Here is a 25,865-nt window from a genome sequence, read left to right on the forward strand (position 1 = left end):
GGCTTCTAAACTCAGCACTGCTCCAGCCCTAGAAGTGCTCTTGGTAGTTAGTACACAGGCACAAAGGGCTTCATCAATTCCAGCCACCTCTAAAGGATTCCAGGGAAGATCTCAGCTGATCGAAGAAGGTGCATCACTCAGCATCGAAAGGAGGTGTTTGCATCGACTCTCCTGACAGGTTGGAGTGTTTCTTATATAAATAACCAGGTACATAATAAAAGCTAATATGGGGAGGGGGTGCTGTTTGAAAAAGTGAAAGGTTGACTTGGGAAAACACTTTCATATATTGCTAGGAGATGAATGAATGAACTGCCTTTTCTGTAAAGTTTAATCTCTGTAAACCAGATCAGTATGCTTACACAGGCTGCTATTACAAGTGCTTTATAGTCCATTAGAAATTTAAGACAGTAAGAATGTTAATGCCACTTAAAATTATCTTAAGAATATCCCCTGTGTATATGCCAACATGGCCCCTATGGAAATGTGCTTCATACAGTTAGAACAAAGGCATGTTTTCCTCCACCATTTCTTTATTGTTGTCTGCTTGAAATATTTTAATTTACCCGATGTTTGTTGATGCTGTTGCAAGTACCAGCAAAGTAATAACAGCAAAGTTAGAACAGTTATAAGATCACTGTATGAGATCATAAGCATTTGATAAGAATTGTCACAAGGCAAGTAGTTACAATGCACTTGATGGGGTGCATCTGCATGGCGTGCAGTAAAGTTTCAGCATGGACTTTTCTTCTGCTTTCAGTACATGCTGGGCTCCCAGCGGTGTAATTTCTATCTAGGTCTTCAACACAGCAGAGCTTTCTGTTTATAACACTTGTGCCAGTTTCATGCATACAGCAGGGAGTCAAAGGATGACATTCCTAGTTCCTCTTCGAATGGATCTAGGGTAATGTTATGAAAGACGTAAATTATGGAAGTGCCTCAGGTAGATCAGCTCCTTTAAAGCAAACCGAAGAACTTGGTCGGTGCAAACAGCTGCGTGTCCTTTGGCACCCTCTCTCAGGACTTATTTTTAGATCAGGCAGAGAAGATCACCACTTCTTTGAGTTTTATTCCTTCCCATCCCTTGCGCCTGTTCAGGAATCATAGGGACATTCGCACAATGAAGTCAAGTGCTAAATAGTTCCAAAAAGAAACAACTGTGGCATTGCCTTCAACATGTGGTAGACTGATAAGGTAAGCCATGAACTAAATGTTTGAATGCCTGAAAGATTTAGTAGTATCCAGGTTTTCAGCTAAAAATTGTATTTAAATATTGGATGTTTTAACACCAGCTAGCCGAATACTTAGGAAAGCATTGAGGAGCATAATTAGTTGAGTTTGATCACTCCCATTTTGTTGCATGGAAGTTAGGATGGGGTAGAGGAGGAAGACTGGAGGCATTACTCCTTGGTACACAGCTGCCCTCAGGCTCTGTGTCACAAGGACTTGCAGGAAGGGAGTTATGCTTGCTGCTACTGTAGCCATACTGGGCCATGTTTCTTCCAGAGAGTTAGAGAAGAAAAAGAAACTATCCTGTGCCAGATCGTCGGATTTATGGGGGCCATGAAGTAGTGCAAGCCTCAGTAAGGTGCAGAGGGAGATACTTCACTCCTTTCTACAGCAACTCCCTCTGTGCCCTATAATCTCTTGTACTGTCAGCACAATCCTATACATCAGGGGCAGGGTAATTATGACCCCCCCTCCCAGCTGCTGCTGGACTACAACTCCCATCAATCCCTATCAGCAGCGCAAGCTGGATCTGGTGGGAGTAGACCAGCAACCAGTGGAGGACACCAGATTCTCCTCTCCTGTGTTAATGTCCATGCTGCAGTACACCTCACGGACAGCTGTGGAGCTGACTCCCAGGTAAATGTGTTCCGTATATAGAATTGTAGCCTTCATGGCTCCAAAGGGTGCCTGGAAGGTCTTGTGCAGGAACTACTTTTTATTTCCTGATATTTCTGTATGGATGTTAGTGTAGGAGGAAGATAGCGCACACCCCTGCTCCCCCTGGTGAAATATTGCATATTTGGCTGCGTTCCAGAAGTCCTGGTGCAACGTGAGGAATATCCGTGCAACATGACAGCACTATCAGCTTGTAGGGTTGAGCTTTTTTTTTTTTTAGGAAGACCCACAAATTGTTGAGCTTTCTTAAAACAAACCCCAGAGTTGTTGAACTTGTGACAGCATTGGCTCCTGTACATGTGTAGTCAAATATAAAGTTGCTGCAGCCTACCGTTATATTTTTGTTCCTGGATGTCTAATAGCCAGCAGTTGTACCAAAGGGGAAGGGGGAAGAGAGAACGTAGCCCAATAAGGTTGTCTATTTTTACTCTTCAGCATTCTGTTGTCCTGATTTCTCTGGCAATAATGAGGTCAGCAGAAACAGGCAGGGAAGAAAGATTGTCTCTGCCAGAAATTCTCCACAACTCCATGAGGCACCTCTATAGGGGCTTTGCTCTGCCTTCACGTTATTTTTGTTACTTTATGTTCATCCCGAAGTTAATATTCCATTTAAGAGCTTTACAAGCTTAAAGAACTGCTCCTGGGAAGCCACATGTAGGCAGTGCCATGTTTAGACAGAGAAGACAAACTGCAGTTTTAAATAGTCATTCATCTTTCCTCTCTCAACAGCCCATATTAACAGGCCTTCAAGTAGTTTGTTTATCAGTTTCAGGCTGCAGTTGCCTTTTACTTTTGAGAAGATGCATTACCTTCGTTTTAAAGTTAAAGGAATTTATAATGCCTTTGCAGGTTTTATATGGGGCAAATTAATTTTTTATCAACAAAAGCCAGGTTTTCAATATAAGCAATTCCTGACTGTGTAACTTGAAGCGAACATATTAATAAGTAGCTCTCCCATGAATATGTGCCGTTTGATGGAAAAGCTAACTTCTCATTTACTATTGTGATGGGAAAGCGATCTTACTCTTTCTGCCCATGAAAAATTAACAAGGGAAGCTCAGGTGTTCTCACTCCTTTGCAGCATTCTATGGTTGTATCTAAGTAACTCTGAAACTAAGCCCGAAAGACAATCTGGACTGATGAATGAATACCTATCAAGAAGAAACATGGGCTAAATTGTAGTTTATCAAGCCATTGTTGCTCGTAAAAAAGTTTTGTTTTATTAGTAATCATACTTATTTTGCTTTCAGGGATAAATCTCTTCCTTTAAAATGTCAAAACAGCCAGCTTCGAATGTTAGAAGCATTCAGGTAAGAGATAATATTTTATGTTACTAGTAGTAAATAAGAAGTATTTTGATTGAAAACAAAACATCCGTTTGTTTGACGCTTCAGCGCTAACTAGGAATTATTTAAAACTTGCTTGTCATCCAAGTAAATGCATTTTGATCCCATCTTTTCCATGGTTTTACATATTCCATTATCAGCTTAATTCTCTTAACTAGTTTTCCCGTGTGCTGTGCCAAGCGCGCGCGCACACACACACACACAACAACCTATAGAATTTTCCACGAAGCACGTTGAAGAAAGCTGGAGGTTTTTTTTTGTACATCATCTAAAAGCATTTGACTGCACAAACATCACATATATGCCTATGTTTGTGTGTTGCTTACTTCTAATTGTCCAGCAAAATTCACATTCCATTACGGGCATCTTTTAAGCTAAGCCAAGATTATTTAAAAGAAAGAAAGAAAAGAATGTGACAAGTATAAAAAGCTGAAGTCCTATGCATACTTACAAGTAAACATGTTTAGAATTGCAAAGCACTGAATGCTGTATGGAAGTAAGTTAACCAACCAATCTACATAAACAAGCAAATCCGAAGTATTAGAACTTGTGCCAGTTTAGATTCAATGGCATCAGTTTAGATTCATGGACATCTGTTTTCACCATCCATCTCCAAATACTAATATTTATTGTGTGTGTGTATATATATAGAGAGAGTGTGTGTGTGTGTGTGTGTGTGTGTGAGAGAGAGAGAGAGAGAGAGAGAGAGAGAGAGAGAGAGAGAGAGAGAGTGTGTCTCTTGGACAACCAGATTCTTAGTATGCCTTCATTTGCTTACACTGGGTTCCATCCAGAGTATCCATTATGTTCCTAATAGGCCTATGTCCAAATACAGGAAGGGCCCAAGGTCCAAGCACAGGCTCTCACTGGAGGAAGGAAAGGAAGGTGACTTTTGCCAATTGCCTCTTTCCCTTGCAGACTTGTGTGCCTCCCACACTGCGTCCAAGCCAATGTTCTCAAGCTGAACAACCCTTTTAAGTGTTCACAGTTGTAGACAATGAGATGTACTCAATGTATAAATGTGCTATCATAAATATAAAGGTGTGGGTAAATACCTTGTATTGTTTTATCAAATAATATTAGCTTCTAGGGTTTGCAGAACTGCTATGGCTCTATCTGGATGATCATATATTGGCTCATTTAACCAAGACATGCACAAGCCTTTCATCGGCACACATAGCCTTATCCCTCCTCAGTTATTTAACCTGAAAGTCTCCAGTTAACTACAGTTTCTTGTTTGATTCTGGATTGTTCCAAACCGCACAACCATAGTTTTCCAGTTCAGATGGATTAATGGAAGACCAGTGTTTGATGGCTGCATGTCACGGGGGGGGGGGGGGGGACAGCTGCATATAAAGCCCAGATATAACCATCCAAATTAGGCCAATGGTTGGGTTCAGGATAGTTGTAATGCAAAATCATGGTTTCTACTTACTATAGTTGAGAGCACATACCATAGTTTGAAGTTCCAGCCCTACAATTGGCAATCCATGGTTTATAGCAGAATGTCTGCATTTGTTTCTTAGGACTGTGAGGGAATTCCACAGATCCATGCTCAAAATCTCTTTTTCCTCCGTTGTCTGGTTGACTTTAAAAAAACAAAAACATTTTTATTGTTTTTTAAACAAATACAAATATAATATTCATTAAACATTTATCCAGCAGTACGGCTAATGGTACTTGTTTTATCCATTTTCTCTGACTTTTATAATCCTATTTTACACAACTGTGTATATTAGCTGTACAAGGTTTGCACATCCACATGTGGAATAGTGAAAGATTTTTCTGTTCACAACCTTCTGAATTACAGCCTATGAATTTGATATCCAGCAATACTGTCAGAGGCATGAAATTACTATAGCTGCAGCTTTTTATTGGTTCTGAAGACAGGAAATATTTGTTTCCTGGTAGTAAATAGATTTATATAGTATTAATTTTCTATCACAATGAGTTTTTAATGGTGGCTAGGCAAACAAAAAAGGTATATACTGTGAAGATTTAAATGGGCAGGATGATTGCTTCTCTCTTGAAAGCAAGCAGAAAAATGTCTACCAATCTCTGGGGAAAATAACTTTTATTTATAGATTGCAGTACACAAACATCAGTCAACAAAACAAAGGGAGCCTTTTCATTTTAATACGCGAAGTCAAAAGCAATTATGCAGTAGAGTGTTACATTTATTTTAGCATTTTCAAATTGTTTCATCTGCACTGCATTCTATAAGCACAGGGAATCTACGTTTTGATAAATGACAAGGCATTATTATGTAGTTTTAAATAAGCTCTAATAAACAATTCACTTAAATGCATTGAAACAAACAGTTTAAGTCCATTAAACATGGAGTTTAACTCAGTATTGTGAACTTAATGTAGTTTACAGCCTCCCTTACTTTCCATTAAAGGGAATTATCCACTAAGGATTCCCAATTAACCTTCTAGAGAAATGTAAGTTTATTTTACCACAGTTATGCATAGAAAAAATATTTTCTTTTAAGCCATGAGCCTTGAAAGCAAAATTATATATTATACAAAGTGTGTGTGTGTGTGTGTGTGTGTGTGTGTGTGTGTATCACAGATCTCTTTAACTTTACAACTAAATAGACAGTGCAACCCTATACATGTCTAGCCAGAAGTAAGTCCCACTGAATTCAATGCATTCCTATACGCCAAGGGTTGCTGACACAGCTAAGGAAGGGGTGCTCTGTCCACATGCCTGCCAGAGTTTGTGTGAGAAGTGGCTACACGCATCACTGGCATCAGTGCTATTTTTCTAGAAAAAGGTGCCGGAACTTACCATGAATGTCGCCCTTGTTCTCTTATAATGCCAATGGCGCCCACCTGAAAGGTGGCAGAACTGACTTCTGGCAAATTCCAGCTGAAAAAAATGCCCTGACTGGCACGCACCCATTCCTCCACCACTCCCAGACACTTGGCCAAGAGTGAATGTGGCAAACAAGGAATTAGCACTAAAGTCTTTTATAGGAGCAAGTCCCATTGAACACAAAAGGGCTCACTTCTTTGAAGAGCTATTCGGTCCAAGTCCAGTTTAAATATAAAGAACCATAAGAAGGAAAAGCAGGGGCTCAAAGTTGCCCTTCAGCAGTTGACACCTGGACAGCAGACTGCTATGGTGATATGTATTGCACTACAGATATATAAATTTGCATCTATACCTGTAAAATCAGCACAGGCAAATGCCATGCAAATTGGAGCCCTCTTCTGCCTGCTTTTGGGTGATGCATTCCATCTTTTTTGGTAACACATAAGTGGCCACCCTAAACTGAGTTGCTTCCACGTGAAACCTGGGGTTCAGTCCAGCTGCACTTCCATATGAATGAGGCCCAGTTGCAAGCCTTCTATTAGACCTACACAGCCCAGAGGACACTAACTGGAGCTTGCTAACAAAAGTGGACTTGCCCTCAGAAGGCTGCCTGAAAGCAAAGAAATATAAGCGCATATTTTAATAGATGAGTTGGAAAATACTGTAGAGTATAGCAGGATGGCGCATGCTGTTTCACTGCTTGATGTGAAATGGGAATTCTGCCCTTCTGCTGCCGCCTCTGGCAACATCTTGCTGGAAATCAGTGTGATCTCACCCGAAATCTGCGTCGACGCCGGTGGTGGAGGCAGCAGGGCAGGCAGTGGGTCCACGGGGGTACCATCTTGGAGGCTTCTGCTACCTGAAGCAGTGGCCTGACCCTGCCTAATGGCTGCGCCAGTCCTGGAATATAGTAATTCATTCTCTAACTGCTATTAGAAGTACCATGTATGGAGACAGTTTCAATGTAATTTACAGCTGTATATTCCTGTTCCTGCTGCCTCAGAGGCTGCTGTGTCAGTGGAGACGGGGGCACCTCTGGTTCTGGAGATGTGCCCCCCTCCCCTGGCTCCCCTGAACTGTCAGCTGCCCCTGCAACATCCTCTGATGTCCCTAGCAAGTGCAGCTTGACTCAGCACAGTGGCAACGTGATGGGGGGAAATACCTTCTGAGTTTCTGCATGTCATGCAGCTTGGAAACACAAAGCCTATGGTGGAACGATAGCATCCAGCAGCCTGAAACCTTAATGGCTACTTAGATCACAGCTGAACTTGGATGGACGGCAAACCCACCTTCAAGGAAAATCAGAATTTGCCAACGTTACCAAAATAATGAAGGGGCAAAAGACACCACAGGGGACAAATGGCAGGCTGACGTGCATATCTCTGGACTGATATGTAGAGCAGTTCTCCAGGAAGAGCAGATCTTACCATTTTGTACTGTGCAAAAAACTGTCCTTGTAAGCCCACCACATCAAGTAGGGAGCAAGGAGGACTGCCGACTGAGGGCCTGAAGGACCCTGCCCTTGCCTCTTTCCAGCTGGCTTGGGGCGGGGCCTGACAGGCTTCACAAGGACTGCAGCTGCTTTTAAATTGTTTTTAATTTTTATCTGTGTTGTTTTAAATGAGACCCTCTTGGCTGTGAACCCTAGAAGACCTGCACCCTGCCTTGCTGGCCCTTTCCCATCTGGTCTGGGAGAGTGGGGTGCTGACTGACTCCAGCTACAAAAGCTGAAGCTGTTGAACAGATTCTTGGGCTGGAGTATTGTTTACGGGGGGTTGAGAGAGCTGTTGCTGTTATTGATATTATTGTTGTATCTTTAGTTTTAGATCTTATGATTTACGTGGAAATTGTTTCCATTTGGTTGTGTATTTTTTCATGTGTTTTATTTATTGTTTATGACTTCTGTTATGTTTGTAATTATGTAAATCGTGTCATGTTGTAAGCCGCCTTGAGCATCGTTTTAACTATGGGAAGGCGGAATACAAATAAAACGATGATGCTGATGATATCCTGATGCTATACTGATATGAACTCTAACTTCCAGGCTAATATCAACATCCCAATGGGAGCCCTTTTACCTGGAGCAGGTCAGCCACCAAAAAGAAAAGAATTTACTGAAGCTGATGAGGTAAGAGCAATATATGTCTTCATCTGCTAGCCAAGTTCATTTCTCATTAGTTTAAGAAGCCATATACCGGTAATGATCAGTCAGTATAAATCGGTTCTATTCAAGTACAATTAGTTAATACACACAACGGTTTGTGGTATTTTGGGGTCAGTGTATGGGTGCAACATAAATCTGGTTCCAAACTAAGGGTGGATATTGTGTTCCAAATGCAAGAAACAGAGATCCTGAGCAATCTGGAAACACCACTATAGTTAGATGGGTGTTGCATGATTGCATTTCCTAATGTTTGGCTTCTAAAAGCAACCACAAGGAGTCCTACTTTGCAACAGGGCCACAGTGCATATGGGAGGCATGTCTAACTCCCCCACCCCAGATGAAGCCTATACAAATATCTCCACAACTCCCACCATTCGGATAGTGGCTAGTAGTAGCTGCTTGCAGCTCAAGGCTTTTCACCATTCATTGTATTGGGACGGTGCTAGTACTAGTATAGTAGTAATAGTATAATGGGGAGAGGAAGGGAGTAGAAAAAAGGGCCTAGATCCTAAGTTTAGATATCAAAAGGAGCTTTATGAATTTCCAAAAATGGGTTATGTAATTTGAGTACTTGGAGTATACATGTGGGTTTCAGAGGGCTGAAATGTAGGCAGATATTTGGATATAGCTGGAAAATGAGTGAAAGGGCAAGAAGCAAGGAAACTGTGTAGGAGGTGTGAACATTTCAGATGAGAACACAGTCTGTTCATCTACAGATCTGCTAGCATACAGTAATTTACCACAACCAGACAGCTAATTGACTCTATAAACCTGAAGCCAAATTCAATTTCAGATGCATGGGACTTACTGAAAGAAAATTTGAGATATGCAGCTATGCTTCATGAACTTCTGAAATTAAATAGTAGTTTTATAAGGAACTTCTGGACTAGAAACTTTGCAGACTGTGGCACAGCTCTCACACAGTCCATCACTCTCACTCTACTTTTCCAGTTGCAATATGGAACCATATTTCAGTGAACAATTTTAAGCAGCTGCTTTGGTCTTAATTCACCAATCTGAGATCTACATAGTTAAAAGGGGGACGTACATTTTAAAATAAAAATAAATAGGTCACCTACATGTTATAATGCAGAATTATGTTGCCCATGCAGTTAGTTGTTTCCCTCAATCCAATCCTATGAAAACTTTGTATTGCAGGAGCAAAATTATTCCTCTTAAATCTGAAAAGATGCAAAGAGACAGGTTATTTTAGAACAGATACTGCTATGATTACTGTGATCTATTTGCAGCATCAGCTATGCTTAATTTTAGGTTCCATAAATGTGCCAGTAGCCCCAACACAAATTTATATTTCATATCATTTGAAGAAATAAATTATTATCTGGAGAGGTCCATTTTCAAAATGTTATGCAATTAGAGCATATTTAAAATGGTTTAAAAATATTCACCACTTAATTTGCCTCTGTTCATTCCTGTGAGATGCTGTATGGATGAAGACCCACTAGTAACAATGAAAGGGGCATCTGCACAAAATATTGTAAAGCTTGTGATAAATAATCCTTACTATCCCACAACTAAGAGAAGAGGGCCTTGAGTGTTCTTTTCCAAACTTGTTTGTGGTCCTTTAAAAGTGCAATAAAGAAGCCAAGTCACAGAGCCACCTCAGAAGCTTGCCTTCTTGCTTCTCCAGTGGCAGTAGCAGGGGAGAGTGGGTGCCACGCCATGAGATTCTGCCGCCTGAGGCAGCTGCCTCAGTCTGACTCATAGGCTCTGGAGGAGAAGTATAACATACTACATGAATAGATGCCTAAACACTGAATGACCAGAAGTAATCAGTAATCAGATTTACAGTTCCACAGTGTTTCTATAGCTTCTCAAAAGTGATGTGGTTACCAGGTTAGGTAGATCATCTGGGAGATGTGGCAGAGCTATCCTTGCAGTCTTCAGCAGGCTGTCAGATCTAGTATCTTCTGTGCACTTTAGTAGATCTGTCACATAATGGCTTAGTTCGCACGTAATGCCAAGGCAAATCATGGCTTGGAGCAGATGCGGGGCTTTTTTTCAGAACGCAGTTCCAGCACCTCTCAAGTGGGCACTGTTGCCATGATAAAAGAACAAGGGAGGTGTTCATGGTGAGTTCCAGCCCCTCTTTAGAAAAATAGCACTGTGCAGATGCATGAACATGTGGGTTACTGGAGAAGAGATCACACCCACTGCAGTCCCCCCTCAGTCCTTCTGCTGCAGCATTACCCAGGGCTAAAGCTGGGAGGTTTAAAAAAATATAATTTGTTGGTGTTATGTACTGAAGTTCTCTCCCTGGGCCAGCAGTGGGATACTGCAGATAGTTTTCACTCAGGTCCACATATGCAAATAAGGAATTGAAAGCAACGTTCAGTGATTGGATAGTTACAGAAAGTTGTTACTGTTGCTTTGTAGTTGAGCTCTATATACTGTAAGCAGGTGGCTGAACCCTTCAGACCAGTTCTGTTCTGGGCCTGTGAATAAACAAGAGCTGTTTGAAGAATCGTTGTGTCGTCTGATATGTTCACCTACAACTTAACAGTTGGCTTATAGTATGTGTGTGTATAACCATGGTTTAGCTTAGCATGGAGTGGATTTGCCTCAACCAGGGCTCCCAGTTTATTTCATTCCAGACAAACTTTGAGCTGTAAGCCAAGAACAATCTTGGTTTGGCTTAGCAGTGCATGTGAACTGGGTCTTTGTGAAAATGGAAACATCCCCCAGTGTATTAGTTTGAAGTAGATGGGTTTTTTTGTCTGCAGAGCCTTCCAGCTTCTTCAGAAGAGGAAAAGAAAAAGGTGCTCCCAGGAGCCAAGAAATTACCTGGCCCAGCTGTAAACCTGTCAGAGATCCAGAATGTAAAGAGTGAGCTGAAATTTGTCCCAAGAGCTGAACAGTAGTAACAGGAATGAAAAGGTATGTCCAGGGGTCCCTTACCTTATCTTTTTTTACCTAAACTACAATGAAATATAGGGAACTTTGCTCTGGTTACAATTATCAGTATGGTGAGATGGAGTTGAGAACCTTGCATAAAAAGAAATGTCATCTTGTGGTAATTACCCTTGATTGAAATATGCTTAAGAATCAGATAAATTATTCCAAACTACAGTACTGCATTTATCCTGTGAGTACTCTTTTTGGGGTCAGGTCACTGCAATGCTTTCCCAAAGTGCCCTCTTAATTCTGACCAAAAAAATATCCCTTGAATAGACCATTACTCCCATTTTGCAAATGAAGGAACCCAAGCCAAGAAATAAAGCTACTGGTGGCATTTTTATTGCTCTGTAAACCAAAGGCAAATTTTGGAAATCCAATCCTAATGCAGTAGCAGGTCACTTCTAAAATATTCAGAAGCTAATTTCTATATGACCTCAATTTGTTCATAAAAATGCACAGGCTATAGTACACTCAATTAGCACTGCAATTATTCTTCTATTATTCAAATTATAATACATGCAGAGAGGCAAAATGTAGGTGGAACAATTAAGCTTTAACTTTAAAATTAGAAACAATAGGCTTTGATCAACCAAAAATAAGTTGTTAATTGGTGCAAAAACAGATAATGCCTTGTTTCCATATACCGTATTTTTCGCTCTATAACACGCACCCGACCATAACACGCACGTAGTTTTTAGAGGAGGAAAATCTCTAGGCATGCCACCCGTAGGCATTCCCTCCATAACACGCACAGACATTTCCCCTTACTTTTTAGGAGGAAAAAAGTGAGTGTTATGGTGCAAAAAATACAGTAGTCTGCATGTGAAGTACAGCTTTTAAAAACCCCTCCCAGAAAGAAGAGGAACACACTTACAGAATAGCGGGGCTCTCACATAGAGGCATCTACAATGTGCAGGACGGTGGCTCCACCTTCATGTTGTATAAGAGCACTAGAGGAAAAAAACATTACAAATAAATGGCTGTTTGCCTAAATAGACAAATGCCGATAGCTCTGTCCCTACCCTTCTCCTCTTTTCTATCTCTTAGAATACAGTCCATGCTCCAGTCCAGGCAAACAACCACAGCATAAAGCCTGAAGCTTTATTACTATCACTGTGAGATAGTACCCAATGTACCCATTCAAAATTGGGTAGCCTGGGTAAAGCATTAAAAAATGTTTTCCCCCCACTTCTCATTTGTAACAGGGGAGGATAAAAACCTTTTGCTTCAGCTCATTGAACCAGTTTGGATTTGCTTGTTACGGTGTCTGCCTTACCTTTTCTTATTTTGGTCAATGGCCCGTTCTTTGTGTTTGTGGGAGGGAAGTTATTGGTTTGTCTTTTTTTCTCGTTTTATTATGTCTTTTGTGTTCTCATCTTGCATTTTTATTCTGTGAATCGCCCTGTGATCTTCAGATGAAGGGCGGTATGCAGATTTAATAAATAACACAGCTGAGGTTCCTACCACTCTTGCTTCTCACATGGAGGGGTTCAGTTAAGGTGCCTTGCAGATGACAAGCCAGAGCTTAGATTCACAGCTCCTGTAAGGTTACCTCAGGATCATGCTCCATGGATGTGAGGCCCCTATTGCTACAATTAAAGGATCAATCTTTTCTTGGCTTTGTTTTTGGGGGAAACTTGACGGGGAGTAAAGCACAATGTACAGGATGTAATGTAAAGGAGAACATAATTAGAGACTGCTAGCTGAGAATATTATACAGAACAGCTAATTCTCTGTACATGGGCATTGTGCGATCTCTCAAACCACAAAAATTGTGCTCAAGGTATTATGGCAACAGGCACTACCAAGAAAAGGTAATAATAAATAATGCAAATAATTAACCTTACAAATTGCACACACTTTCCAGCACAGAGAGTCTTCCAAATACCTTCATGAAAGACAAGGGCTAATTGTTCCTAAGGACGTGGAGTACACCTCTTCCCCTATTAATGCCTTAGTTAGGTTTGATAGAGCTGCATAAATTGTAGCCAATTAAGCTGACAAAGTGATCTCAAATATCACAGCTCCAACCCGGTAATCAAGCTAATTTATTTCTCACACACTTTTGTCTTCCATCACTCCCTTTTGTAATTTTTCCTCATGTCACTTGATAGGAGGCTACCTAATTATGGTGTTCACAGTCCTGTACTCAAGAGCAGGCTAAGTTATTACTTCAGTATAGTGCTTTTTAAATCTTTATACTTTGAGTATGTTTTCACTTCAGCTTTTTTTGCTGGAGTGATTGCCTTTCATGCGTTGTGTAATTGTAAGCCCTCTGTTGTTGCCCATGAGACCACAGAACTCCCCTGAGGGTCTGAGAGACTTCACCTCCCATAGCCTGGGCTGTTGCCATAGGCCTGGACATGGCTATATATATATATATATATATATATATATATATATATATATATATGAATGAGCAAGGCCTTGTTTTTCATCCCAGAGTTAGATCTGCTAGAGCCAGTGTGGTGTAGTGGTTAAGAGCGGTGGACTTGTAATCTGGTGAACGGGGTTTGTGTCTCCGCTCCTCCACCTGCAGCTGTTGGGTGACCTTGGGCTAGTCACACTTCTCTGAAGTCTCTCAGCCCCACTCACCTCACAGAGTGTTTGTTGTGGGGGAGGAAGGGAAAGGAGAATGTTAGCCGCTTTGAGACTCCTTCGGGTAGTGATAAAGCGGGATATCAAATCCAAACTCTGCTGATCTATATATCATGTATTGTTCAACCATTTACCCACTAGAACATTCACATTTTTACAGCAGTGTGTTCAACATCATGGTTGTTATTATTGTCATCACAATTTATTTCCCGCCTTTCACCCTAAGGGTACCAGGGTAGGTTACAACTATTAAAGCACAACATTAATATTAAAAGCAGAGCTTTTTTCAGCTGGAACTCAGTTCCAGCACCTCTCAGGTGGGCGCCATTCTAAGAGAATGAGGGTGAGTTCCGGCATCTCTTTTTCTAGAAAAATAGCACAGATATTACACCATATTTTTTTATTTAAAAAAAAAAAACAGTTTAAAATGACTTATTTAGCACTGCAAAGTCAATTGGACTTATTCCAGTAAATCAGGGGCAGGCAATTTCCATCCTTTCAGAACAATATTAGTCTGTCAGGGGGTGATACCAGCTGATGGGTGGAGAAGAATGGTTTGGCCATGCTGGGTGCTGCTTTGTCAGAAAGCAGGACTGAACCCTGGTGAGTAGAGAGTTTAATCCTGCTTGGTGCTGCTTCAGCAGCACCTTCCCCTGCAAGGAATGCTCTGGAGAAGCAGACCCCTGCAAGGAACAGGATTAAACCATCTGCTCACCAGCTAGTGAGCAGAGAGTTCATCCAGCTGAATGCTGCTTCGCCAGAGCATTGCCTACAGAAAAACAAACAAACCCAAAATAGAGCTGTTAGGGCGTATCCCCAAGCAGTATTGAAATCAGAATGCCAGTGCAGGTTACACATCACCAAGACATTTAATCCCCATGGCAACCCTGTGAGGTAGGTTAGGCCGAGAGGCAGTGACTGGCTCAAGGTCACCCTTCAAAGTGGGGATTTGAACCTTGTTCTCATCTACAGTGGTACCTCAGGTTAAGTACTTAATTCGTTCTGGAGGTCCGTTCTTAACCTGAAACTGTTCTTAACCTGAAGCACCACTTTCGCAAATGGGGTCTCCTGCTGCTGCCGCGCCACCGGAGCACGATTTCTGTTCTCATCCTGAAGGAAAGTTCTTAACCCGAGGTACTATTTCTGGGTTAGCAGAGTCTGTAATCTGAAGCGTATGTAACCCGAGGTACCACTGTATTCTGGTCCAGCACCATAGTCGCTAGGTAAAAAGGTAAAAGGTAAAGGACCCCTGGACGGGTAAATCCAGTCAAAGGCAACTATGGGGTTGTGGCGCTAATCTCACTTCAGGCCAAGGGAGCCGGCGTTTGTCCACAGACAGCTTTCTGGGTCATGTAGCCAGCATGACTAAACCGCTTTAGGTGCAACAGAACACCATGATGGAAACCAGAGTGCACAGAAACACTGTTTACATCCCCACCACAGCAGTACCTATTTATCTGCTTGCACTGGCGTGCTTTCAAACTGCTAGGTTGGCAGGAGCTGGGACAGAGCAATGGGAGCTCACGCCATCGTGGGGGTTCAAACCGCTGACCTTCTGATCAGCAAGCCCAAGAGGCTCTGTGGTTTAGACCAGAGTGCCACCTGCATCCACCACACTGGCACCAGTATGCCTTTGCCAGTCGTCATTGTCAGACATTGATGGCTAAATCTGAAGTTAAGAATTCAGGCCTGGAAAGAGTTGAACTCCTAATTGCTTTTGTGTAGGGTGGGAAGAGAATGTTAACTTTTCTTTGGCTTTGAAAAGGCCTGTTTATTCCCTCAGCAATATGTAAAAGCAGGCCTGCAGCCTTTGAGTTGTGGTTTGTTCTTTATGTCATTTGCTGCCTAGGAGGAAGCTTCGTTCCAAATTGCTATTACGCCAAGCTCGGCCATAAGAAACTGTTCATATAGCACAAACAATAATAATGTAAGTGCACTTAGGAGGAAAAGCTCTTGCTTCTTCTTCAGACAAACAGACCAGGGAGAGAGTGGCTTGCCTACATCTGCACTTTGCAATAGCTGCAACCCTGCCTCCAAAAGTGCTCAGTGAAAATGAGCCCCCACCCCACCCCTGTACAAACATAAAAGGGTGAAAACAGCAACCCCAACAGCAATGGAACTCCTGCTTGTCAGGGAAAGGAATATATAGGAACTGACATGATTTCAGCCCTCATGGGCAAGAGGTTGCTCCTTCAGAATCAAAGGAAATACTACCCACATGGATGCAAGTATAAGCAATGGAATGAGTGGCTTGGATTCTGAGAACCAGGCATGGACGCTTGTGGAAGGGGACTTCCTTGTAGTCCCTTCTTTCCACTGCAACCCAGAGAAACCTCTTAATAATAATAAGTAATTAATTAATTTTTATTTATACCCCGCCCTTCTCAGTTCAGAAACCCTGGCTCAGGGTGGCTAACAACATAAAAGCAGCATAAAATACAGTATAAAAACATGAATAACAATAAAATTCAAATTTCAAAAATCAATTTGAGGGAAATCCATCCAATAAAAATTAGATAGTCACCAGGGCTAGCCGGCTAAATTTGACCTACTTGGGCCAGCGAGGAGGCCAGGGGAGAATTAGCTGTGGGGTCCCAGAGCAGGTAGTCTTCAAAAAAAGGGGGGGGGGAGAGAAGGGAAATAAAAGATCAGGCTGAGTTCAAATTAAAGGCCAGGTGGAATAGCTCTGTCTTACAGGCCTGGTGGAAGGTGGTTAAATCCTGAAGGGCCCTAGTCTCATGGGACAGAGCATTCCACCAGGTCGGAGCCATCACTGAAAAGGCCCTGGCCCTGGCGGAGGATAGTCTGACTTCCTTAGACCCCGGGACCTCTAAACTATGGTTATTCATGGACCTTAAGGTCCTCTGCTGGGCATACCAGGAGAGGCAGTCCTGTAAATACGAGGGTCCTAAACATGGACACCCAACACTCTTCAGAGGGTGGGTGCCCATGTAGTGTGGGGTGGGGTGGGGTTGCAGTGGGAAGAAATCCTAGAGAGCTGCTGAGGTTGATAGAGCAAAGGAACAGACTTAGTATCAGGCAGATTCTTATGTTCTTCTGAAGCTGGCACACGTATTAATTCATGCTAGTATTGCATCTATAATAGCTGGAGAAACTGTCCTGATCCATTGTATGGGTCAAAATCATGAGTCATCACATGGGCTATTTCAGCTGAGTCATATTTGCTGAGAGCCTTGCATTTTTCAAAACATGTATCCAAATCAGACACCTAGTCCTAGAAATGGTATCCTTTCATACTGTGTAGCTGCTGGTGCACACACATTTAGACCCTTTTATATTCATTGAAGGGACGCAGGTAGCGCTGTGGGTTAAACCACAGAGCCTAGGACTTGCTGATCAGAAGGTTGGCGGTTCGAATCCCCGCGATTGAGTGAGCTCCCGTTGCTCGGTCCCTGCTCCTGCCAACCTAGCAGTTCAAAAGCATGTCAAAGTGCAAGTAGATAAATAGGTACCACTCCAGTGGGAAGCTAAACGGCATTTCCGTGCGCTGCTCTGGTTTGCCAGAAGCGGCTTAAGTCATGCTGGCCACATGACCTGGAAGCTGTACGTCGGCTCCCTCGGCCAATAAAGCGAGATGAGCGCTGCAACCCCAGAATCGGTCACGACTAGACCTAATGGTCAGGGGTCCCTTTACCTTTTATATTCATTGAAAGCATACCTGCAGTATGAAGTCCTCGTGGAATAGCCTCTGTTCCAAAGAGTTTGAGCTTGAGCTAGTGGCTAGGATACACTGGAAGCATCGTTGTGGTTTCTTTCCTTGACCCAGGGTGCTTTCACACTGTCTGATTGTCAAGTGGGATTGAGTCACATACCGGCAAATTCAGGTTGCACAGTTATGGTTTTGAGATCTGGCACAACCAACCTACTTCCCCCAGGGAACATGCAGTTGAATGTTTGGAATAACATAATATCCCTGCAAACAGATCAGAATAAATTCTCATTTAAATAGCCAACTTCATCTAATTTCCCTGCAAACAAATCAGGACTAATGATCAGTAAATCTACCCTGGAAATGTTTCTTTCTTTAAGCACAGCTGAATTCAGCAGCAGAAGCTGCTCTGATCTGCAGGACTTGTTGGTTCCTCAAGGAGGCGCTCAAGATCTAATTATTAAATATAATGTAAAAGCTTCCTTGCAGTTGGTTTTACTGAGCTATGCATGACCAGAACCTTTAGATGTCACTTTCGTTTGGACCTTTTTATTCAAAGTTTGTCATTTTTAGTTCTATTTAGCCACAACAGCCTTAATGCATCTCTCTTCATCTCTGCCTCCTTCTAGGAACCTCATTTGGAGAAATGAATCTAGTCATTTTCTCATTTAAGTATCAAAGCTATGGAAACTGTTCAGCTCTCTTCACAATTTGGCCTTCTGGGTTTCCCTGACAACCAGAAACATCTTTCCTTCCTGTCCCCCCCCCCCCTTCCTTTTTACTAATAATGTAAATTCACAATATGTTCTTATCTCTTATTCAACATCAGGAGAGTAACACTGCTTTTCTTGGCTATTTCTTGTTCTGAGAATAGTTTGGGATTTGGGGCAGATACAAAAAACAAAACAAATGCCATAGTATCTAACCCTTCTCGTTGAATAGCACCATTCTGTCAGTTGCTGAAAGCTGAAGGTGCCTCATCAGAAAGTTGCTCCTTTGCAGCTGAACTGTGATGGATCACAGCTCTGCCCTTCGTGTATGCAGGCCTTATTCAAAATCTCAACTATAAACATAACTGCTTATCCTAATATTAAATTGCAATGGTGCAAAGGAATAGTATCTGTCTATAGCTCACTCTTGGGGACACGGGTGGCACTGTGGGTAAAACCTCAGCGCCTAGGACTTGCCAATCATATGGTCGGCAGTTTGAATCCCTGCGGCGGGGTGAGCTCCTGTCGTTCGGTCCCAGCTCCTGCCCACCTAGCAGTTCGAAAGCACCCCTAAAGGCAAGTAGATAAATAGGTACCACTTTATAGCGGGAAGGTAAATGGCGTTTCTGTGTGCTGCGCTGGTGCTGGCTCACCAGAGCAGCTTCGTCACGCTGGCCAGCGCTGGCCCCCGGCCTCTTAAGTGAGATGGGCGCGCAACCCCAGAGTCGGTCACGACTGGCCCGTACGGGCAGGGGTACCTGTACCTTTATAGCTCACTCTCAGAATTTTTTTAATCCTTCGCAGCATGTAATACAATTTTCTTTCATTAAAAAAAAACAAAACCAGATAGTTTATTTACCACAATTAAATAAAGGCATAAAATTGGATTTTTAAAAAATCCCTTTGTGGACTCTCACAGGAGACTTGAAAATACTTTCTGGAGCTTGCCTGTTTAATACTCTCTGTAATTTTTGCACCTTCTGATATTGCAACTTTTATTCGACAGCCAAAGATGGAGGGACCCTGAGGTCAATCCATCATTAAATAAAACTTCCAGGAAAACATAATCACCTGCCAGCAACCCAAGAGCCATGTCCAGTGTTTGTTTGATATTACATATAACATAATCAGCACTGGGAGACCAGCCAATCGGAGGCTCACGTCATGATACATACACTTTACTTCATTCTGAAGTGACATCGGTTAGAGCTGACATATTTACCAGCACTTCTCAGAGAGTAATCGGCACTGTGAATTTGAAGTCACTGAATTGTTTATCTCTCAATGATAACCTACAGGTCAGCACAATTCTATGTGTGTTTACTCAGAAGGAAGCTCCATCATTCAGTGGGGTTTACTCCCAGAAAACTGGGCAGTGTTAGTAACATTCAAACCATTTCTGAGTTCCTGTATTCTGGGCTGCTGGAAATGTTAGTTTGAGTGTGTGTGTGTGTGCGTGTGCGTGTGCGTGTGTGTGTGTCAGCATTGAGCTACATCCTTTCATTGGCTCCCTGAAAGTGTCCCCATTTTTATATAGCCTGTAAGAGCTGGGCTGTTCATTATGGTCACCCTTGAAATTATCATCGCTGTAACAAATTTTCAGTGCACTCAGCTAAAACATTTAGCATCATTCTCAATACGAAGTGGGGACATGACATAACATAGCGAGTTTACTCACATCTTCCACTGACCACCAATGTTAGTATCAATAGGGAAGATTATCTTCCTTTCCAATGAGCTAAAACTGAATCTCTCTCTCTCTCTCTCTCTCTCTCTCTCTCTCTCTCTCTCTCTCTCTCACTCACACACACACACACACACACACACACATTCTCAAAGTGGTCTCTCAGTTTCATCTATTATGGCGACACCTTTACACAGGCAGCATTTGAAGAGCATCTTCATCTCTACAATTCTATGAATCTATGATAGCTTTAAAGGACTATGCACCAAGATTTAGGATTAGGTGATGGAAATTAATATGTAGAACCTGTCCAGTTACACCATGGCCCGAAAGAGTAGCATTTGCATGAACAAAAGGATGTCCAGTTAGATCAACAATGTAAATGGAAAAATGGCCTTGAAGTTTTAATTGATGTCGCTATCAAAGTAACTGTTACCAAAGTTTGCAGCAGGTAGATTTCCTTCTGCATGGGGTTGGAATAGATTACATTGAGGTCTCTTCCCAACCCTATTTTTCCAAGAGAGAATAAGAGCTGAAGCTGAAAAAGAGGCCTTTCACACCACATTTTGCAATTTATTCTCTCCTCTCTCTCCTCTTTCCCCCCCTTTTTCTTTTTTACTGCAATGTAGGCCAGTTTTGCTGCAGCAACAGGAGAGGGAAATGCCTTTGCCTTTTCGGCATTGGTCTACATACTTCTGTTACTTAGCAACAGCAGGGACCAAAAAGAAAGCCAAAGGATTCATAATTGCAAGTGCTTGCTGGAGGCTGAGAAAATGGAACAATCCTGACACTCTTCATGTTGCATTTCTGCCAGCTGGAGACCAGAGTGTCCATACTTGCACAGCCTCGTTAAAAGTTGCCTATAGAATTAGATGTTTAAAAACTACTGATGACTGTTGATCAATCAGCAAAGACTGAGCCTCATCCTGCCAAATGTTCATTTCTCTATTTTTCCCCTTGTAAGCACTTAACTGTGGCTTTAAAAATACACCTCTCAAGTATCGCTGCAGAACTTTTGATTTGCAGCAGTGCCTCTCGTTTTCTCATTCTGACTGCGGTTGCTGACGGTATTAATTTACTCAGGAAGGTGGTCTCACCTGGTGCCGCTGGCTGAAAAGAATTTCACTTTGCCTTCCCACAAAGGAAAACATTCCTTGCCAGCTAAGCAGCTGTGGTTGCAGAGTCGTGCATAGGTCCTGTTGAAATCAAAATGTATATGGAAAGGGATGGTGGTAAGGATGCAAGCTCACATTAGATGGATTCTGAGTGGAGTCCAGGAAGCTCCTTTCTAGGGATAGGGCCTGAAAGAGATACACAGTTTGATGGACTTTTTTCTGCTCTCGTTCATAATGCAAACATTTGGCACCAGTTCTATCTGCAGCCTACAAAGCTTCATGAACTTTTGTGTTTCACTTATATATTTGCTTTGTTCATTTCTCTTCTCCAAAAGCTTTGTTTGTCTGCTTTAGTGTTCTAAGAACGAAATATTTCTCAGTATCTAAAGAAAGCCATTCCTTCCACATTTCTTCTGTTAAACCTATCTCCCCCCCCCCCCCCATTCACTGACATGGTCCAAATAACCGATTCATTTGGAAGTTAATGGCATGCACTATGCAAACAAGTGCATGCATCTTGCCCATAAACCACAGGGTAAGATTCAGAGGGATTTTTAACAGTATAATTCAGCAATGCCTCATCACTTTGCCTTTCTCCAAACAGTATAAAGGGCAACAGAACTTTTTAAAAAAAATAATAATGGGGCATGTATGCTAACTGGGACAGTGGTGAGTAATGTGTCTATAAATGGGTTCAGCCGAGGAGTAAACATCACATGGTCTCTGGCTTAGATTCTTGTTGAGTGGGAAACATTTCATGCATCTTTGGGCATACAGCACACAATTGCTTGTTCTCCGCTGGAGAATATTTAAAGAACCTTAGCCTAATGCCAGTCATGTAATTGCATGTAAAGGCCGTGAGTGAGGTCGCAAGGACAAAGGGCTTGAAAGTGGCATACTAAGCACTGCTAATACAACGTCCACCGTCTCCCTTTGCGTGTATGAATCTTAAAGTCAGTGTTTAATTACATGACAGACACAGCCAGCCAAGACATCGAGCCTGGAAGTAATCTACCCCTTTGCTTGAGATTCCCAGCACTGATGATTTCATTATACGTGGCTTCTCAAATGAGGTGCAGCAGATGGAAGTTTCAAATCTGCATTATTTTTTTAAAGAGAACATTAAACTCCTATGTATATGCTTTTCTTTTAAGAAAAGCAGATTTCAGCAATAACTGGAGAATACTGCCCTGTTATTGTTTTTAAATTGCCACTGACCAATTAATATACAGTACTTGAGCTCAGTTGGTTAGAGCATGGTTCAATCCCCATATGGCTCGAACCGCTGCATATTCCTGCATTGCAGAGGGTTGGACTAGATGCTCCTCAGGGTCCCTCCCAACCCTATAATTCTGTGATCTCTATGTTTCAGAAGAGCCATACTTCCTTAAAAGGATATGGCATAGGGTGTTTCTGGGGGAACATTGCCAGGACCACATGCTGCATTGGCCGCATGTGCTAGTTCTCTGCATGGAACTGGCTTGCACAGCCAAACTGAGCAGTATTTACCCTGAGCAAGGGTTAAACCCTGCAACATTGGCTGTGTGCACCAGTTTCTTCCATGGAGCCAGCGCCCACAGACAACACGTAATCAAACCCTCAGCTGATGTCACCCACCCATCGGAGTGATGTCATCTGATTGACAGGTGAGTGGGGTTTTGAGGACATGGCCTCACGGGCAAATTAGGAACCTCCAGCAGACAGTGGAAATGACTCAAATATTGGACCACGGAAATGACTCAAATATTGCTGGGAGTAAGGCTGCTGCCTTGAAATGGGATGCTAACAAGACGCAAGGCATAGCAACCAAGCAAAGATAATACAGTATAATAAAACATATGTAACATATAAAACATACATATATCTCAGGCCATGAAGCTAGATTCACAGACTTTCCTGTATGCCTTTTTCTGGTTCTGTTTTGAGGCTCTGGATTGATATAATTACATACGAAACCCTGACCCAGAATCAGGTCATCTACGAATGATTTAGCACTGGGTTCCCCCGAACAATACTGTAATGGAAAAATGAGAAAAGCTTTTGTTATGTCAAAGTGTATTTTGGGGCATCAGTTTGCTGGTATGCTGCTATGCATTAATGAAATAATAAAAGGAAGCCCTCAGATACATGGTTATTATAGATAATCTAACTGAACCTGAAGTTCCAGATATTTATCAAGATGATAGCAAGACAGCACTGTTTGATGCTGCCATTTGTTAATTGTGATGGTGATGGAGATACAAAGTCTCATACCTAGAACTTAACTAGTGGAAATTTAAAAGTGGCCCACTTTCTCTTCCAAAGGGAAGAGGTTATCGATATTTCTACATTTACTTAGTATAGAAATAATTCAGCATAATGATCTGCTTTCTTTAAGATTCTCTGACCAATAGACTGCAACCTATTTGCACTTTGATTCTATTCATACTTAACTGGGAGTACAGTATTACCTCAGGTTACAAATGCTGCCGGTTGTGCGTTTTCGGGTTGCGGACCATGCCGAACCCAGAAGTACCGGAACGGGTTACTTCCAGGTTTCAGCACTCGCGCATGCACAGAAACACAAAATGACGCCATGCGCAGAAGCGCTGAATCACATCACACGCGGTGCTGCGGGTTGCGAACGTGCCTCCCGCACAGATCACGTTCGCAACCCGAGGTATGACTGTAATTACCATTGAACTCAATAGGATGAGTAGATCATGATAAGATTGCACTCTTAAGCCTATTAAACAACACAGAATGCTTATTAATAGATGCACCCTATGCTGTTTATATTTTATATATAGCACACACTACACTCTGCAGTGGCAACTTTTCGCATTAATTGTTATCAAAATAGTTTACTGGCTCTTTGGGGCACATGATGTTCTTAACAGTAAGACTACAGTATTGAGCTAATAGGCACTGTGCACTTAAAACTGAGGACAAGCTCTTGCCGGTTTCAGTGTCATTTCATCCACCCACAGTTGCAAAGCTCACTCTTTAGGAGAGGAACAGCGAAGGAACATTTCCAAACGAAACTGCAGGGAGAATATGTGTAGGCAGAGTGTAATTACTCAGATTGGAATGCAAGTACACTTGTGTACTCAGAATATCTCGAGCAAAACTTTAGAAGTTTCATATGTTCTTTTGCCTTCCTTATCAACAGCAGCCTTCAGCCATTAGATTTTTATTTTTTTTAGAGTAGATGTTCTTAGGTGTTTTAATTGGTTTGTTGTTTGTGCATTTGCCACCCTGGGCTCCTTTTGAGAGGAAGGGAAGGATATAAATTGAATATCACAATCATATAAAAAAACCAGCATAATCAAGGCCAGCTCTACTGTTGGGAAGAGTGAGCCAGCTGCCTCAATTTACGGGTGCTGGTTGGTGAGGAGTGGCAATAAAATGTTGAGGGATGGTGCTGTGTGTGTCACAAGAGCTCATATAGGGCCCCTAAGCTAAACTCTAGTGTATTGTAGGATTTTGTCTCTCCACCATTGTTGTAATAAGATCCAACTGTCATGGAATGGGTGAGTGTCAACTCAGTGGGGTTTTGGTCTACAAGTCTCATTGGCCCCAATCCAGGGATGGGCAAGCACAATAAATGTGACTAGTAACACATTAAGAAACAAAAACAAAAAACACTATGTGCATTTCTCATCCATATTGAGAAATGGGTGGGTATGGTCTTGTGGGACTGTACCAACATACAAGTGTGTTGGTTTGGTTACCCATCTTTAATAGTACAATAGTACCCATCTTTCAGTACAAGGTTGATCTGTAGACTTTCTTCCCCCACAAAGCAGGAGCTTGTGAAGGTTTTATGTGACTCATGATGTTTGTCTCTATGAATAAGAATATATTGCCCTTTAGAATTCCCATGTATTTCCTCCAAAAATGCAAATGAATCTCATTTGGATTTTATTTTGCAGGTCTGCCAAGACGCATATGGAGAAGCTAAATTGATTGTAATGAAGAAAGTTCACTGCAATAGTTTATATATTTATATGATGATTGTGAGCATCCTAAATACAAGAAATGTCATAGGAATATTTGCACATTTATGGACTTTCTTGTTACTGGTTTTGATTACCGTAAAGCATATGGATTATATTAGCTGCACCAAAGCATATGTGTACATATACATGAAGTGAATTTGATCATACAATTAGAGATAAATGTAGTATTATTTTGAAAGTAGAACTGAAATAAAGCATTTTTACAGAAAACAAGCATTCATTTTATTCGCTTTTCTGAATATGCTCAAAAGAGCATGGTAATAAATATCATAGATATGCCGAGTATATGCATATAAAGGTTAACATTCCATTTACAATGTGTGCGCTACAGAAGAAGCTCTTTTTGCTCCTATAAATGCCAATAGGAAAGTAAATACACAGTTAAATTTTCTCATGGAAACCAGTGGCTCTTAAACATTGCTAACTTTATTGTGCCCAGTAAATATTTTATATTCCTTAACACCTAAAAGCTGTGTCTAGAATTATTTAACATGGGTAACATTTTGCTGCTTAAATAAAAAAATCTAATGGCAAAATTGATGAAATACTATACAATGAAATTAATTGCCTGTGTTTTGAATGTATAATATATCCATAACCTCAGGTATTGAGCCCACAAGAAGGAGCAGCTTCTGCGGCAGATCTGGGACCACCGGTTCCCCAACATCCACATTCAGATGTGCACCTGAATACTAATGTCATCTAGCCCAATTTTCTATGCTATTTTATGCATCAGGGGATCAGCTTTCAGACTTGAAGTGACAGTAAATAACTGAGAGTACTGGAAATTCCGTGGCTAAATGGTGGAGACTTGCACACACTAGTTTAATCCCTGATATATCCAATATTAAAGGATTGCAGGTGGATGGGAGAAACTTCTGCCAAAGTACTTGTAGGGCTAACAGACGTTTGCAGCACTGAACTAAATAGATCAGT

General features: G+C 41.8%; 2 protein-coding genes across 35 annotated transcripts in view; one reads left to right on the plus strand and one right to left on the minus strand.

The window, feature by feature from the left end:
* SMPX (small muscle protein X-linked) lies at positions 1-25,142 on the plus strand. 3 transcript variants are annotated; one of them, XM_028727529.2, is made up of 5 exons: positions 1-207; positions 3,153-3,212; positions 8,113-8,196; positions 10,977-11,130; positions 24,843-25,142. In XM_028727529.2, the coding sequence occupies exons 2-4, from the start codon at positions 3,174-3,176 to the stop codon at positions 11,112-11,114; spliced, it is 261 nt and encodes an 86-aa protein (XP_028583362.1). In that variant the 5' UTR covers positions 1-207; positions 3,153-3,173; the 3' UTR covers positions 11,115-11,130; positions 24,843-25,142. The 3 variants fall into 3 exon arrangements, with proteins under 3 accessions (XP_028583362.1, XP_028583361.1, XP_028583363.1); XM_028727528.2 differs by having other exon boundaries at positions 3-178; XM_028727530.2 differs by lacking the exon at positions 1-207 and adding an exon at positions 885-1,191.
* MBTPS2 (membrane bound transcription factor peptidase, site 2) overlaps positions 1-25,865 on the minus strand; it is a 62,921-nt gene that overhangs the window by 25,337 nt on the left and 11,719 nt on the right. For 3 of the 32 annotated variants that reach the window (XM_077927450.1, XM_077927446.1, XM_077927426.1), the window contains 6 exons: positions 20,911-22,942; positions 17,429-17,683; positions 12,026-12,101; positions 10,087-10,688; positions 9,312-9,413; positions 4,703-4,836 (listed from right to left, as the gene is read on the minus strand). In XM_077927450.1, the coding sequence (XP_077783576.1) occupies positions 4,703-4,801 (99 nt within the window). In that variant the 5' untranslated portion in view covers positions 4,802-4,836; positions 9,312-9,413; positions 10,087-10,688; ... (1 more) ...; positions 17,429-17,683; positions 20,911-22,942. Of the gene's footprint in view, positions 1-4,702; positions 4,837-9,311; positions 9,414-10,086; positions 10,689-12,025; positions 12,102-17,428; positions 17,684-20,910; positions 22,943-25,865 lie in introns of those variants that run through there. The other 29 variants (XM_077927452.1, XM_077927445.1, XM_077927442.1 and 26 more) reach the window with 20 other exon arrangements.

Source organism: Podarcis muralis, chromosome 4 (assembly GCF_964188315.1).
Source record: "Podarcis muralis chromosome 4, rPodMur119.hap1.1, whole genome shotgun sequence".
In the NCBI taxonomy this organism is placed as follows: domain Eukaryota; kingdom Metazoa; phylum Chordata; class Lepidosauria; order Squamata; family Lacertidae; genus Podarcis; species Podarcis muralis.